Source organism: Oncorhynchus tshawytscha, linkage group LG12 (genome assembly GCF_018296145.1).
Source record: "Oncorhynchus tshawytscha isolate Ot180627B linkage group LG12, Otsh_v2.0, whole genome shotgun sequence".
Lineage (NCBI taxonomy): Eukaryota > Metazoa > Chordata > Actinopteri > Salmoniformes > Salmonidae > Oncorhynchus > Oncorhynchus tshawytscha.
Genome location: NC_056440.1, coordinates 66,646,005 through 66,658,934, shown reverse-complemented (window position 1 = coordinate 66,658,934; position 12,930 = coordinate 66,646,005). Strand labels below are relative to the sequence as shown.

At 45.5% G+C, this 12,930-nt stretch overlaps 1 protein-coding gene across 1 annotated transcript; it reads left to right on the top strand.

Moving 5' to 3' along the window:
• Positions 1-821: 821 nt before the first annotated feature.
• LOC112264201 (ataxin-1-like) lies at positions 822-12,233 on the top strand (the record flags this gene model as incomplete). Its single annotated transcript, XM_024440765.2, has 2 exons — positions 822-1,739; positions 4,658-12,233. Coding segments are annotated over 2 exons (2,328 nt in total), but the record flags the coding sequence as incomplete, so codon positions are not given.
• Between the last annotated feature and the right edge of the window lie 697 nt (positions 12,234-12,930).

Below are 12,930 nucleotides of genomic sequence, written 5' to 3'. Positions count from 1 at the left end.
GGCGACCTGACCAAATTCACAGAAGTGTGATATAGATCTGTGATTCTCATTGAAAGCAAGTCTAAGAGGTGGTAGATGTGTTCTATGTGTGCTATTTCTAGTGAAATCCAATGTTATTGGTCACATACACATGGTTAGCAGATGTTATTGCAAGTATAGAGAAATGCTTGTAATGCTTATTCGTCCCTAAAGTTTTGTTTTAGCATATTTTACTTTTGGTTATAGAAACTATACTTCAAAGCGATTAGAAGATAGTGATTCTCTAAACTATACTTGCATGTTATGTCACCAAACTGAAATCAGGCAGACTATTAATTTTAGCAACCAGGAAGTGGCGGCGCGATTTCCGCATGGTGCATCTTTAACTGAAATTCAGTTAATTTGGTTTGTTTGTGCCCATTTTGTGGATCTCCTGTGCCTAGGTCTGAAAACACAAGTTTCCTTTCATCTACTTTCTCTCTCAAACATCTTGGCTCTCTAAGCCTGGCTTGTGACGTGGGTCCAGTATGTGTTGATGTAGTATGTTAAGGTGAATCCTTGGGGTCGTCTGACGGCTGGTCACACAGTCTCTCTCTGTGTTTCTAGGTGAGACGGTGGACGAGGTCAGCTTCAGGTTCTCAGAGCTGGTTCCTGTGGTGCTGATTGCCTGGCTGACAGGCTCCACTCCCCGTGCTGCACAATAAAGAGCCTTTCAAGCCCAGACAAGACTACAGGGCACCACCATGAAGCCAGGTCACGAGCGCAATCAGGAGTGCCTGCCTCCCAAGAAGAGGGATCTCAACAACAGCACCAGTAGTAGTAGTGCGGGAGGAGGGGCAGGAAGTGGGGTGGGGGGAGGAGGGGGTGGGGAAGTGGCCACTCAGAGCTCAGGGGTCAGTAGTGACACTCAGGGAGGAGGCACAGCAGAAGAGTGGCTGCGTGCCCAGCCTGGTCTACACTATGGAGTAGAGAGTGCTGAGGGCCTCCAAGGTCTGCCCGTTGACCAGTACAGCATGCTCTATAGGGTGGCTCTCCCCTCTGTCTCCTACTCCCAGACCAGTCTACACCCAGTGTTAAGCCATATCTCTCCAGCTTACACTGTCCCCTCATCTCTCCTACAGCATCATCCAGGGATCTCCTATCCCCCTCTAGGCTATGCCCAGATCCCCCACTCCTCTTTCCAGTTTGTCTCCCCATATGGTGCAGTCCCTTATGCAGTCCCCCCTGGCTTTGTCCCCAGCTCCCTGATCTCTCCCTCGGGCACCCTCTCCCAGCCCCACCTGGTCCCCTACCAGTCAGTCATCCAGGAGGGGGTGGTCTCCCCTCCTACCCAGACCCATGTATCTGCCCATGCCTTTGCCAAAGTGGGGTCGTCCGGAGGTGTCCCGCTGATGCTGACCTCGGAGCAGGCTGCCCAGCACCAGCAGCACCTGGGTGCGCTGCCCGCTGCAGAGCTCAGTCCTCGGGGAGTGCCAGTCTTTTACCACTCTCGGGGAACCAGGGCTGCACCTGCCCCCTGGGACCCCTACAGCGGGGAGCAGGAGACAGACGGGGATAGGGAGGTGAATGGAGGGGAGAGGGAGCAGGCAGCCAGGGAGATGCTCCAGGACTCAGTCTACAATGCCAGGAATGCACGGCTGCTGCAGGCAGCATCTGCCTCTGCAGCACTGGAGCACGCACAGGACAGAAGCCTGAAGAGCCGCAGGCTGGACGAGAGGGCTTCGCCTGGGCAGCGCAGCACCCCAGACACTGACCTGGAGGTAAGACTTGAGGTTTTGTTACTTACATTTGTTACTTACATTACTTACATGGGATCTTGCTCCCAGGCAGATTAAATAACTTTTTTGCCCGCTTTGAGGACAATACAGTGCCACTGACACGGCCTGCAACGAAAACATGCGGACTCTCCTTCACTGCAGCCGAGGTGAGTAAGACATTTAAACGTGTTAACCCTCGCAAGGTTGCAGGCCCAGACGGCATCCCCAGCCGCGCCCTCAGAGCATGCGCAGACCAGCTGGCCGGTGTGTTTACGGACATATTCAATCAATCCCTATACCAGTCTGCTGTTCCCACATGCTTCAAGAGGGCCACCATTGTTCCTGTTCCCAAGAAAGCTAAGGTAACTGAGCTAAACGACTACCGCCCCGTAGCACTTACATCCGTCATCATGAAGTGCTTTGAGAGACTAGTCAAGGACCATATCACCTCCACCCTACCTGACACCCTAGACCCACTCCAATTTGCTTACCGCCCAAATAGGTCCACAGACGATGCAATCTCAACCACACTGCACACTGCCCTAACCCATCTGGACAAGAGGAATACCTATGTGAGAATGCTGTTCATCGACTACAGCTCTGCATTCAACACCATAGTACCCTCCAAGCTCGTCATCAAGCTCGAGACCCTGGGTCTCGACCCCGCCCTGTGCAACTGGGTTCTGGACTTCCTGACGGGCCGCCCCCAGGTGGTGAGGGTAGGCAACAACATCTCCTCCCCGCTGATCCTCAACACTGGGGCCCCACAAGGGTGCGTTCTGAGCCCTCTCCTGTACTCCCTGTTCACCCACGACTGCGTGGCCACGCACGCCTCCAACTCAATCATCAAGTTTGCGGACGACACAACAGTGGTAGGCTTGATTACCAACAACGACGAGACGGCCTACAGGGAGGAGGTGAGGGCCCTCGGAGTGTGGTGTCAGGAAAATAACCTCACACTCAACGTCAACAAAACTAAGGAGATGATTGTGGACTTCAGGAAACAGCAGAGGGAACACCCCCATCCACATCGATGGAACAGTAGTGGAGAGGGTAGCAAGTTTTAAGTTCCTCGGCATACACATCACAGACAAACTGAATTGGTGCACTCACACAGACAGCATCGTGAGGAAGGCGCAGGAGCGCCTCTTCAACCTCAGGAGGCTGAAGAAATTCGGCTTGTCACCAAAAGCACTCACAAACTTCTACAGATGCACAATCGAGAGCATCCTGGCGGGCTGTATCACCGCCTGGTATGGCAACTGCACCGCCCTCAACCGTAAGGCTCTCCAGAGGGTAGTGAGGTCTGCACAACGCATCACCGGGGCAAACTACCTGCCCTCCAGGACACCTACACCACCCGATGCTACAGGAAGGCCATAAAGATCATCAAGGACATCAACCACCCGAGCCACTGCCTGTTCACCCCGCTGTCATCCAGAAGGCGAGGTCAGTACAGGTGCATCAAAGCTGGGACCGAGAGACTGAAAAACAGCTTCTATCTCAAGGCCATCAGACTGTTAAACAGCCACCACTAACATTGAGTGGCTACTGCCAACACACTGTCAATGACACTGACTCTACTCCAGCCACTTTAATAATGGGAATTGATGGGAAATGATGTAAATATATCACTAGCCACTTTAAACAATGCTACCTTATATAATGTTACTTACCCTACATTGTTCATCTCATATGCATACGTTGATACTGTACTCTATATCATCGACTGCATCCTTATGTAATACATGTATCACTAGCCACTTTAACTATGCCACTTGGTTTACATACTTATCTCATATGTATATACTGTACTCGATATCATCTACTGTATCTTGCCTATGCTGCTCTGTACCATCACTCATTCATATATCCTCATGTACATATTCTTTATCCCCTTACACTGTGTATAAGACAGTAGTTTTTTTTGGAATTGTTAGTTAGATTACTTGCTCGTTATTACTGCATTGTCGGAACTAGAAGCACAAGCATTTCGCTACACTCGCATTAACATCTGCTAACCATGTGTATGTGACAAATAAAATTTGATTTGATTTGATTTGATTATTCATCTCATATGCATACGTAGATACTGTACTCTATATCATCGACTGCATCCTTATGTAATACATGTATCACTAGCCACTTTAACTATGCCACTTGGTTTACATACTCATCTCATATGTATATACTGTACTCGATATCATCTACTGTGTCTTGCCTATGCTGCTCTGTACCATCACTGATTCATATATCCTTATGTACATATTCTTTATCCCCTTACACTGTGTATAAGACAGTAGTTTTTTTGGAATTGTTAGTTAGATTACTTGTTCGTTATTACTGCATTGACGGAACTAGAAGCACAAGCATTTCGCTACACTCGCATTAACATCTGCTAACCATGTGTATGTGACAAATAAAATTTGATTTGATTTGTTACTTTCATGCATGTATTTACTTATTTTAATTTATTTTAAATCTACTCCATAAGTCAAATAAATGTTTTATTTTCAATTTTCGAATAAGGAGTTTTGATATGAATTGTCCAAAATTCTGACTTTATTTAGTGCACTTGACTTTTTATAGTGTCTGCTGTGGCACAATATTCATGTTCCCCTCCACTTCCTTCCTTTATTACTTTGTTGAGGGTGTGCTGATCATTGGGCAATCAGTCACATCCACACACTGCCTGCTGCTTCTAGGAAAGTCTAAAAATGCTCTGGTTTGTGGTCTCGATTAGAGTTGATAGGAAACCACTGCTTTCTGAGGCTTAATAATGGTGGTTGAGAGGAGGTACAAGAGGACAAAACTTAAGTCTTTTTTTTCTCTTTTTCTCAGACACAACAATTTTATTACATTTAAAGTTAAAAAGGTTGATTGAAATGTGTTAATAAGATTAATCTTTTGTCATCCTCAAGGTTCAGCAGGTCGTTGGTTGCCTAGCCTCTCCTGTCCAAGGTGTGAGTGGAGGCCGCAAAGAGGTGTCCTTTGGTCCCCTGAACCTATCCCAGGGCTCTCAGAGAGGCAGAGAGGCTCATGGGGAGGCAGGGGAGAGTGCTGGCCGGACAGGGTACGCGATCCACCCTGCGGTGTATGGAGACCCCCGAGTGATGGCCCATCAACAGCAGGCAGGGCAGCCAGGCCACGCTGTCATCTTGGCCAATGGACAGACAGTCCTGGTCCCCTTAGACTATCACCACCTCCCCCACCAACATCAACAGCCACCCCAGCACTACCCCAGCCAAACCAATGATGACACCTCTGCTGTCACCATGGCCTCCCCCACCCCCTACTCTAAAGCCTCTGAATCTCCAGCCAGAGTGTGCCTCCCAGACAGGGCTGTGGTGGAGCTGGCCACCGTGGAGCAGCACCCCCAGCAGCCTTTTTCTGTCCCAGTCACAGCAGCCCTCACGCAGGCCCCGGCGCCCACCCCTACCCCCTCCAATCCCTCCCATTTCATGAAGGGGGCCATCATCCAGCTGGCCACGGGGGAGTTGAAGCGTGTGGAGGACCTGCAGACTCAGGACTTTGTGCGGAGTGCTGAGGTGAGCGGGGGGCTGAAGATCGACTCCAGCATGGTGGTGGACATCAGGACCAGCCAGCAGAGACCCGGCCTGGTGGTGCTGCACTTCACAGTTGGCGAGCAGCAGAGCAAGGTGACCATCGACGTGCCCCCGGAGCACCCCTTCTTTGTGTTTGGCCAGGGCTGGTCCTCCTGCAGCCCAGAGCGCACGGCCCAGCTCTATGGCCTGGCCTGCCACCACCTGCAGGTAGGAGACGTGTGTGTGTCCATCACTCTGCAGCAGCCGTCCCAGCAACAGAAACAGCCCCTGCAGCAGCAGCAACAACCACAACAGCAGCAGCAGCAGCAGACCCAAGCCAGGACTTCCACCAAAGCCAACTCCACATCAGGGGCAATCGGCCAGCCCATGGGTCCCCCTGCCCCCCAGCAGCCCAGGCCACAGCCTCACTTCAGGATGGAACGCGTCCACAGAGAGAGGGAGAGGGGGGATAAAGAGGAGCCCATGCAACTAGGGGGTGTTGGGCAGAGTGAGATGCCTACCAGACCAAATAGGACTTCAGCAGAGCACACTAGGAGCCAGAGCAGTTACTATTTGCACACGGAGGGTTCTGTTCGTCCAGGGGCGGGGGTGGGAGTGGTGTCGACAGTGTCGAGCGCGTCTCAGAGGCGCTGGTCCGCCCCCGGCCTTCAGAGATGCATGAAGGTGGAGGAAGGGGGGCACCCTCAGCTGGGCTCCTCTCGACCCTCCTTCATCCCACAGGAGGTCAAACTGTCCATTGAGGGGCGCTCTAACGCTGGGAAGTAGCACCAACCACAGCAGTCCACACCACAGAAGAGACTGTCAGAGGAGCGAAAGCATCAGAGAGGGAGAAAGGGGATAAATAGTGGAAATGTAGCCTCAGAATGTTTAATATTTTGCACACCTAATAAGATTACAAGCTCTTTGTTTTCAGAGGAACTACCTGGTCTTGTGGCTGGTCAGGTCCGCTCTATTTGGTAGTCAGTCAGTCAGGACAGCTCCTGGTCCAGTGATCAGGAGATTGGGTCTCTGTTCTCCCAGGCTGACAGGGAGCGGATGCAGAAGCAGGGAGTGTATGTAGCTGGTGAATCGCCTACCAAAGTCCTCAAACTGCATCTTCCTTCATCCCTACCAACCCCTCAGAACCATCCTTATCAGAGGTGAACCAACCCTCAGAACCATCCTTATCACAGGTGATCGCATTCATTGGACGTTCTCTCTTCTTTGACCAAACCATCTCTGGAAACCCAAGACTGGGGAGAATAGGTAGCCCATGTCTGGTAGACAGACATAGGGTCTGACAGTGACAAGAACATAGCTATCCTATTATGCTCTGTCTCCCCCACATTTCTATTTTGGTCTGTTACCTTCAAAAGCTTTCTCCCAAAAAGAAAAAAAGACTAAAGGCACACTTGCGGAGCTGAATTGCTGGCATCGGCACATAGATGCTTTTCCCTCCAATGATGTTGGTTCTCTTGATGCAGACTCTTGACGTGTCATCGTCACTTAGTGTGCTTCTCTAGTAGGAGCAGAGGACTTCTACCAAGGCACAGACACTCTCCCTCGTCTCCCTGCCTCTCCTTGTAGGGCCCACTCTGCTGAGAGAGGGTCTGAGAGGAGGGTAGGCAGCCTTAGAGGTCTTTCAATCAGCTCCTTCAATCAACCAATCAGAACCTAGGAAACCGCTCACTCCTTTCGTAATGCACAAACCACGCTTCCCCGTTTTTAATTTTACACCCCAACCCCACTTTGTGCCACGGTTACATGTCAGTTTTCCTTTCGAAAGAAACCAAAAGAGATCATGCATTCCAGTATCATAGTGATTATCATAGTGACCACAACACTCATCATCCCGAATGCAGCCCTCCCTGCCTGCTACACCTCTCAGCATTCCTCTGGCTGGTGACTGTTTACTGTCATTATATTAGTAGACACCACTACTGGAGGCACGGGCTGGTCTCCACCAATGTCACTTGTGGGAATGATGCCTGCATGGAGCAGTACTGGCTGAGAGAGTGAAACCTCCCCATAGAGCCATGTTGGCTCTCTCAGTACAGCAGCCCCTGGGCTTATGAGGGGGAATCCTGTGTGTGTTGGAGGGGATTGAGTTGGCCCTGCTTCATACCCTTTTCACACTATTGTCCCAACACAAACTGGGGGGATCTTTTGGCTTGCTTTCCAGTGAATATAATTGGTTTAAGGTTATCCTGCCATTTTCCAGCCTGTTTTGGGTTGTTCATGGCTAGCTAACTATGTGCCTCTGTTTGTTTTAAAAGCAGGATGGCACTACATATGTTATCTGGCCAGGTCAGCTTACGCGACTGTGTGAAATGGGTATATGAGACCAGTCAATCCTTGCTCAGTTACCAAAATCAAAGCAATAGTGTATTTTCTGTTTATTTGGGGTTTTCTGTATATTTTGTTATTGTTTTTATATAAATATACAGCTTGTGTATCAGACCTAATACTATCTTTAACCCTGACCTGAAACGTTCCTGCTTTTCAAGGTGATGCACAATTTGGCTCTGAAATGTTTTGATCTTTGTTATTACAGATTCACAATCAAAGCATGCCTTTTGAAATGATTTTTATTTCAAAAACCAGGCATTTATTCTGAAGAGAATAGTCTCCTTTTTGATGGACTGGAGGTTCGGGCTCTGGTCCTCACTGATAATATTCATTATTGTTTTATATGGTTACCCTATATAGTTACTCTATATGGTTTTATTCAAGTGCATCTCCAAGAGAGGCTTGACTCCAAATCAGTGGTGAGCATCTTAACTGTCCTCTGTTTCGTCCTCTCCTTTGTCTTTTAATCTACTTGTGTACATGTCGAATTGTTTTATTCTGTCCATGGCAATATTATTTCCAGTGGACCTTAAGATTGTCTTGTATTGCACATAGAAAACTTCACCTGTTGATTCACACTGACCTTGTAATGGGAATCACAAATAGTTTTTTTTTTTTTTTTTATGAAGGGAAAATGTTTTTGTAGCTATTACATTTTTTTGAAGTGTTCTTAAGGTAGTTTTGGCAATAGAGAAACTGACTTGCATGGTTGACACTGTTTACAAATTAGCCAAGAAAAAATGCTGCTGTTTCCTTTTTCGGACACAGATTTTAGTCACAGAAACTTCAAGTGGATGAAATCAAGATGAAGTGCAATTAGACATTTAGTTTGATATGTCATTCCATAAAGCAGAAAGACATTTAGTTTGATATGTCATTCCATAAAGCAGAAAGACATTTAGTTTGATATGTCATTCCATAAAGCAGAAAGACATTTAGTTTGATATGTCATTCCACAAAGCAGACAGACATTTAGTTTGATATGTCATTCCATAAAGCAGAAAGACATTTAGTTTGATATGTCATTCCATAAAGCAGACAGACATTCCACTTAGCTTATGGTAATTACGTTTTTCTTTTAAAATGTCTTCACTGTTAATCCTCTTGTCAGAAAGACATTTCACCTCAGTTTTGTCTAGTTTTAATGTCTCTGGTCACTTCTGAACCGATAGTCCTTGTCTGCAAATGTTGTGTATTTGTTTTTGATGTCACATGATGTGCTCCAACACAGATCCAAGCATTAATATCCCAGGCTCACCGATACTGTGTGAGGTAACTGTGTGTTAGAGCATCTATCTGCTGGCCTGTCTGTCCTTGTATCCTGGGCTTTGAGCTCTGAGGTGAAGACTGGTGATTGTGTGTGGTGACATCCAATGCCTTCTAACGGACTTGAGTCCCTCATCCACGCTATTTATAGACGGCTGTGTCAAATCTAGTTCATACACCCCTTCCAACCCCACCACCCTACTGCCTCCAGAACATTTCTGTTGAGTGGAGCCTCCAAGGACACACGGTTCACTGAGGATAAAACCTCAGACAGTCTTTGACAACAAGCCATGAGAGAATGTTCCTGAAGGAGAGGGGCGGTCCGTTAGGCCTGATCAGGGCAGAGTCACATGCCATTTGATGCAGTCATAACAACCAATTTGACATTTTGTTGAAATATAAATGTTTTTAAATACGGTAGTGGTTAAATGCCATATAGAGATGAGCTGGATGATTTTCCACAGTGGAGCAGTAGACATTTAGCCATAAACCGCTCAATACTTATTAATTTATTTTTTACAGTAATTTACGTTTGTTACATTTTTTATGCTATAAGCAATACAGTTAAACAGAATACCTGAAAATGTCATGTAGTTTAAGGGTGTGCTATGCAGTAAACTCTGAAGTATTCTGCTCTTCAGTGACCAAGTGTACCTACTACGGGGTAGGACAGGTTTGTAATGTGTATATAAGAAGGTGGCTGATGCAGTCATTGTACACTGATCTCTCTGAGTACTATAGCTTATCATTGCCCACCATTGGGTGTCTGAATATAGTGGATTTATTTTGTTTTTGTTCAGACCCTTAGTTGTCACTAACCTAAGTTCAGCACAGTGTTTTGTTCCAGTCAGCTCAGCCTATTACCTCCACCTTACGCTGCCAGGTAGTACAGGCCAAATCGTGACCAGAGAAGGGTATGCATGTGTAACTCAAATTTTTATGTAAATTTGTCATTGACGTCTATGGATTTGTGCTGAAATTCAAATTATGTGCATGGATATCCAGTTAGATTTTGGCCTTACGATCTCTCTTGGTCACGTGTAGCAATCCATTGGTTAGATATGGTATGAATGTTACGGTGTGTATTTCAGCCCTGTAGGGTCAGAGTCTTCTCTTTGGTGAACTTTTACTCTCCAAAATGTACTGCCTTACCAAGGGCTCTCAGCTGGGCCTGTCTCACATTTTATAGGAGATGGTGTGGAGAGTGCAGATGTTCTGAAAAAGGATGCTGTAAACAGCCTGCCTGTGTCTGTGCACTGTTGTCAAATGTTTTGTGAATGGGTTGCATCTCATGTCCCACCTCCCTGGGGGCTCTTCTAGAAAGTAGGATCAATGAGTTAGCCAGCGAACAGTCCCCCAAAAAACAGGAAGAACTGCATTTTTTTCTAGATATATGAACTTTGACATTTGTAATGGTATAATTGACTTGACAACCAACAATCCATATTCGGGTTTAGTTTTCTAAATAAAAATCAAGAGATGTATTTGACTGTTTATCAAAGTTACCTGGCTACGGTAATGATCCTGCTTCCTGGAACACCCCACAGCTCATCAACACACTCTTTCCGCCAGATATTCTTACTTCAGTAAAATATTATTAACAAACAGCACTTCTGTGTCTTACCACGTCCTCTCCTCCCCTTGCCTTGCCACACACCATGTGGATCAAACACAGTATTCTGGTCTGGGACAACCATTCTAGGTGCAAAGCAGTGCCTCCTGTTTATTTACCTCTTCCTCTCTGTCTTGAACACGGTATGAGGCAGTGGCTGTATGACCACTCTGACTCTCAGCAGACAGTCAGGTGGACAGGCACATTAGCAGCACGCCATCTGTTACACTCAGACTAGCATCGTTCTCAGACTTCTGCTCGGAGCGTGAAAGAGCTACTTCAGCCGTTTTTTAGGTTCTTCTCTTGACTCTAACCATCGTAAGAAAGGGGAAACATTTGACCTGTACGTTTTTGACCTCACTCTTATTACAGAGTCAAAGAAAATTGCACTAATTTGCCATCCTTTATAGTATTATAAAATTAACGGTTAGTTAATTGAAGTTTTTAATTATTAGCGCTAAACACAAAACCCAATGAAACAATCACTTGTCAGTTGTGCATGTTTGTAGAGATAATGTTTTGTATGGCTATTATCAAGCTTGTCAATAATGCCTTAAGATCTGTACAATGTGTTAATGGAATGATGCTTATAAGTGACCCAGTTTCCCTGTTTTTCTGTAGCTGCAAAGGTGGATCAGTTCACTCTTGTTGTATTGACCCCTCTTGGCACTCTCCTGGTGTTTTATTCATAAGCAGAAAGGCATTTGGAAATGGACTGTATCTCCAGATAGGGAGAGGTTACAGTGAGGGATCATGTTAGGGTGAGTCCCTATCGCTGCTTGAAAGCTGGACCAGTAACTGACTCACTGTTGTTTTTTTTACACACACACACCACCCTCTGTTAATGTGAGTGCATGTTGGGAGTAGGTCCCTGAAGGTGAGAGGTTGTGCTCAATGTATTTTTGTTCTGGTCCTGTCTGATCTATTTGGGAGAGAATGTGAGGCTTTTCAAACCAGTGACAACTTTCCTTTATTGGTAACTGTATGGTCTGTTTTTGTTTTGTGATTATGGAAAAAGGCTTTATGACCCCTGTATAAAGTAGCCCTGTTGGTCTGATCTTGTATGACTGAGGTAAATAGACTGGATGGGATGGTGTTGTTGCCAGGCACTAGAGATGCAGAATAGAATTAAATCAGGAAGATGAATGGTTAAAAGTTAATGGAGTCGTTGGGTATTTTCAGATTTTACATTTGTATTTTGGCACTAAAGTTACTGCTTTTTACGTGACATTTGACTAGTTTTAAAAGAAACAGCATCTTTTTTTAAAGTATAAAATCTGCTAAATATATGCAATGATGTATGTAATATTCAATCCTCAAATATAATCCAGGTTGTATAAACTTTTGTATAGTGAGTTTTAATATCGTATGGCCGTACCAATATGTATTGATTCGTATCAAAAGCCTTAGTTGTCTATCCAAAGTGCTCCCTTAGAATACAGTACCCTACACCTACCTGAACTTTACAAAGCATTAATAACTATATTTTGTTGCGTTTTTTTATTTGTACCCTTTTTGAATAAAAATAGATTTGTACTGTATATTTGTACCGCTGTGAACTACTTAAGGCTGTTTTGTTTTTGTTTTGCTGTTTTAATTCTATGTACTTAAGGACACAAAGATATTGTATTTTTATTGTTACAGCTAACTTCTTGGAGACATTGCATTTATCATGTTTGTTAAGTAAACACAATAATATATATATATATACTTACTATTACCCTATGTCCAGAGTTGTGTTTTATTTGGTCTCTTCTTTGACTGGTCCACATGGAGAGGTGATATGTGGGTTCTGGAGCTAGTTCCAGGGTCATAAACCATCTCATCTGCAGCTTTGGGTTATCAATTATTTAATTACCACAGAGGTCAAACTTGAGTTTCAGGATTGTCTGAATTACCTATAGAGTTTTTTAACTACAGAACAATACACCAGTGATATTCCTTTCATTCCATGTTCCTGCTCTGTTCACACCCCAGAGTTAGCATTGGACAGCACTACTGTCTAGGTGTTATAGAGGTTTATTACACTGTCTGTGTCTGCCATGAATAGAGAGGCCACTGTGGCCTGGAAAGAGCCAGTCCATTTGAGTGGCATGCTTTATTTGCTGACTGGAGCATAGGGTGAACTGAAAGAGAAGAGAGATTGAATTTACACACAGCGCGGGTGTCAATGTTTATTTCCACATTCTATTCCTGCTTTCTAATATGATCTGTACATCTGTTAATCCAGTAGCAGAACAGCTGCCGTAAAAGTACCATTCTGAGAATTGTGACAACAGAACTAGCATAGTGTTCTCCTTTTCACTTTTGTTTACCCTCATTGATTTTGGCCTTCTTAAAAGGATTTCCTTTGTAAACATGGACATCAAGAGAATATCCTGATAGACTAGTAAAAAGGCCAAAGTTCAAAGAACAGTCTTGA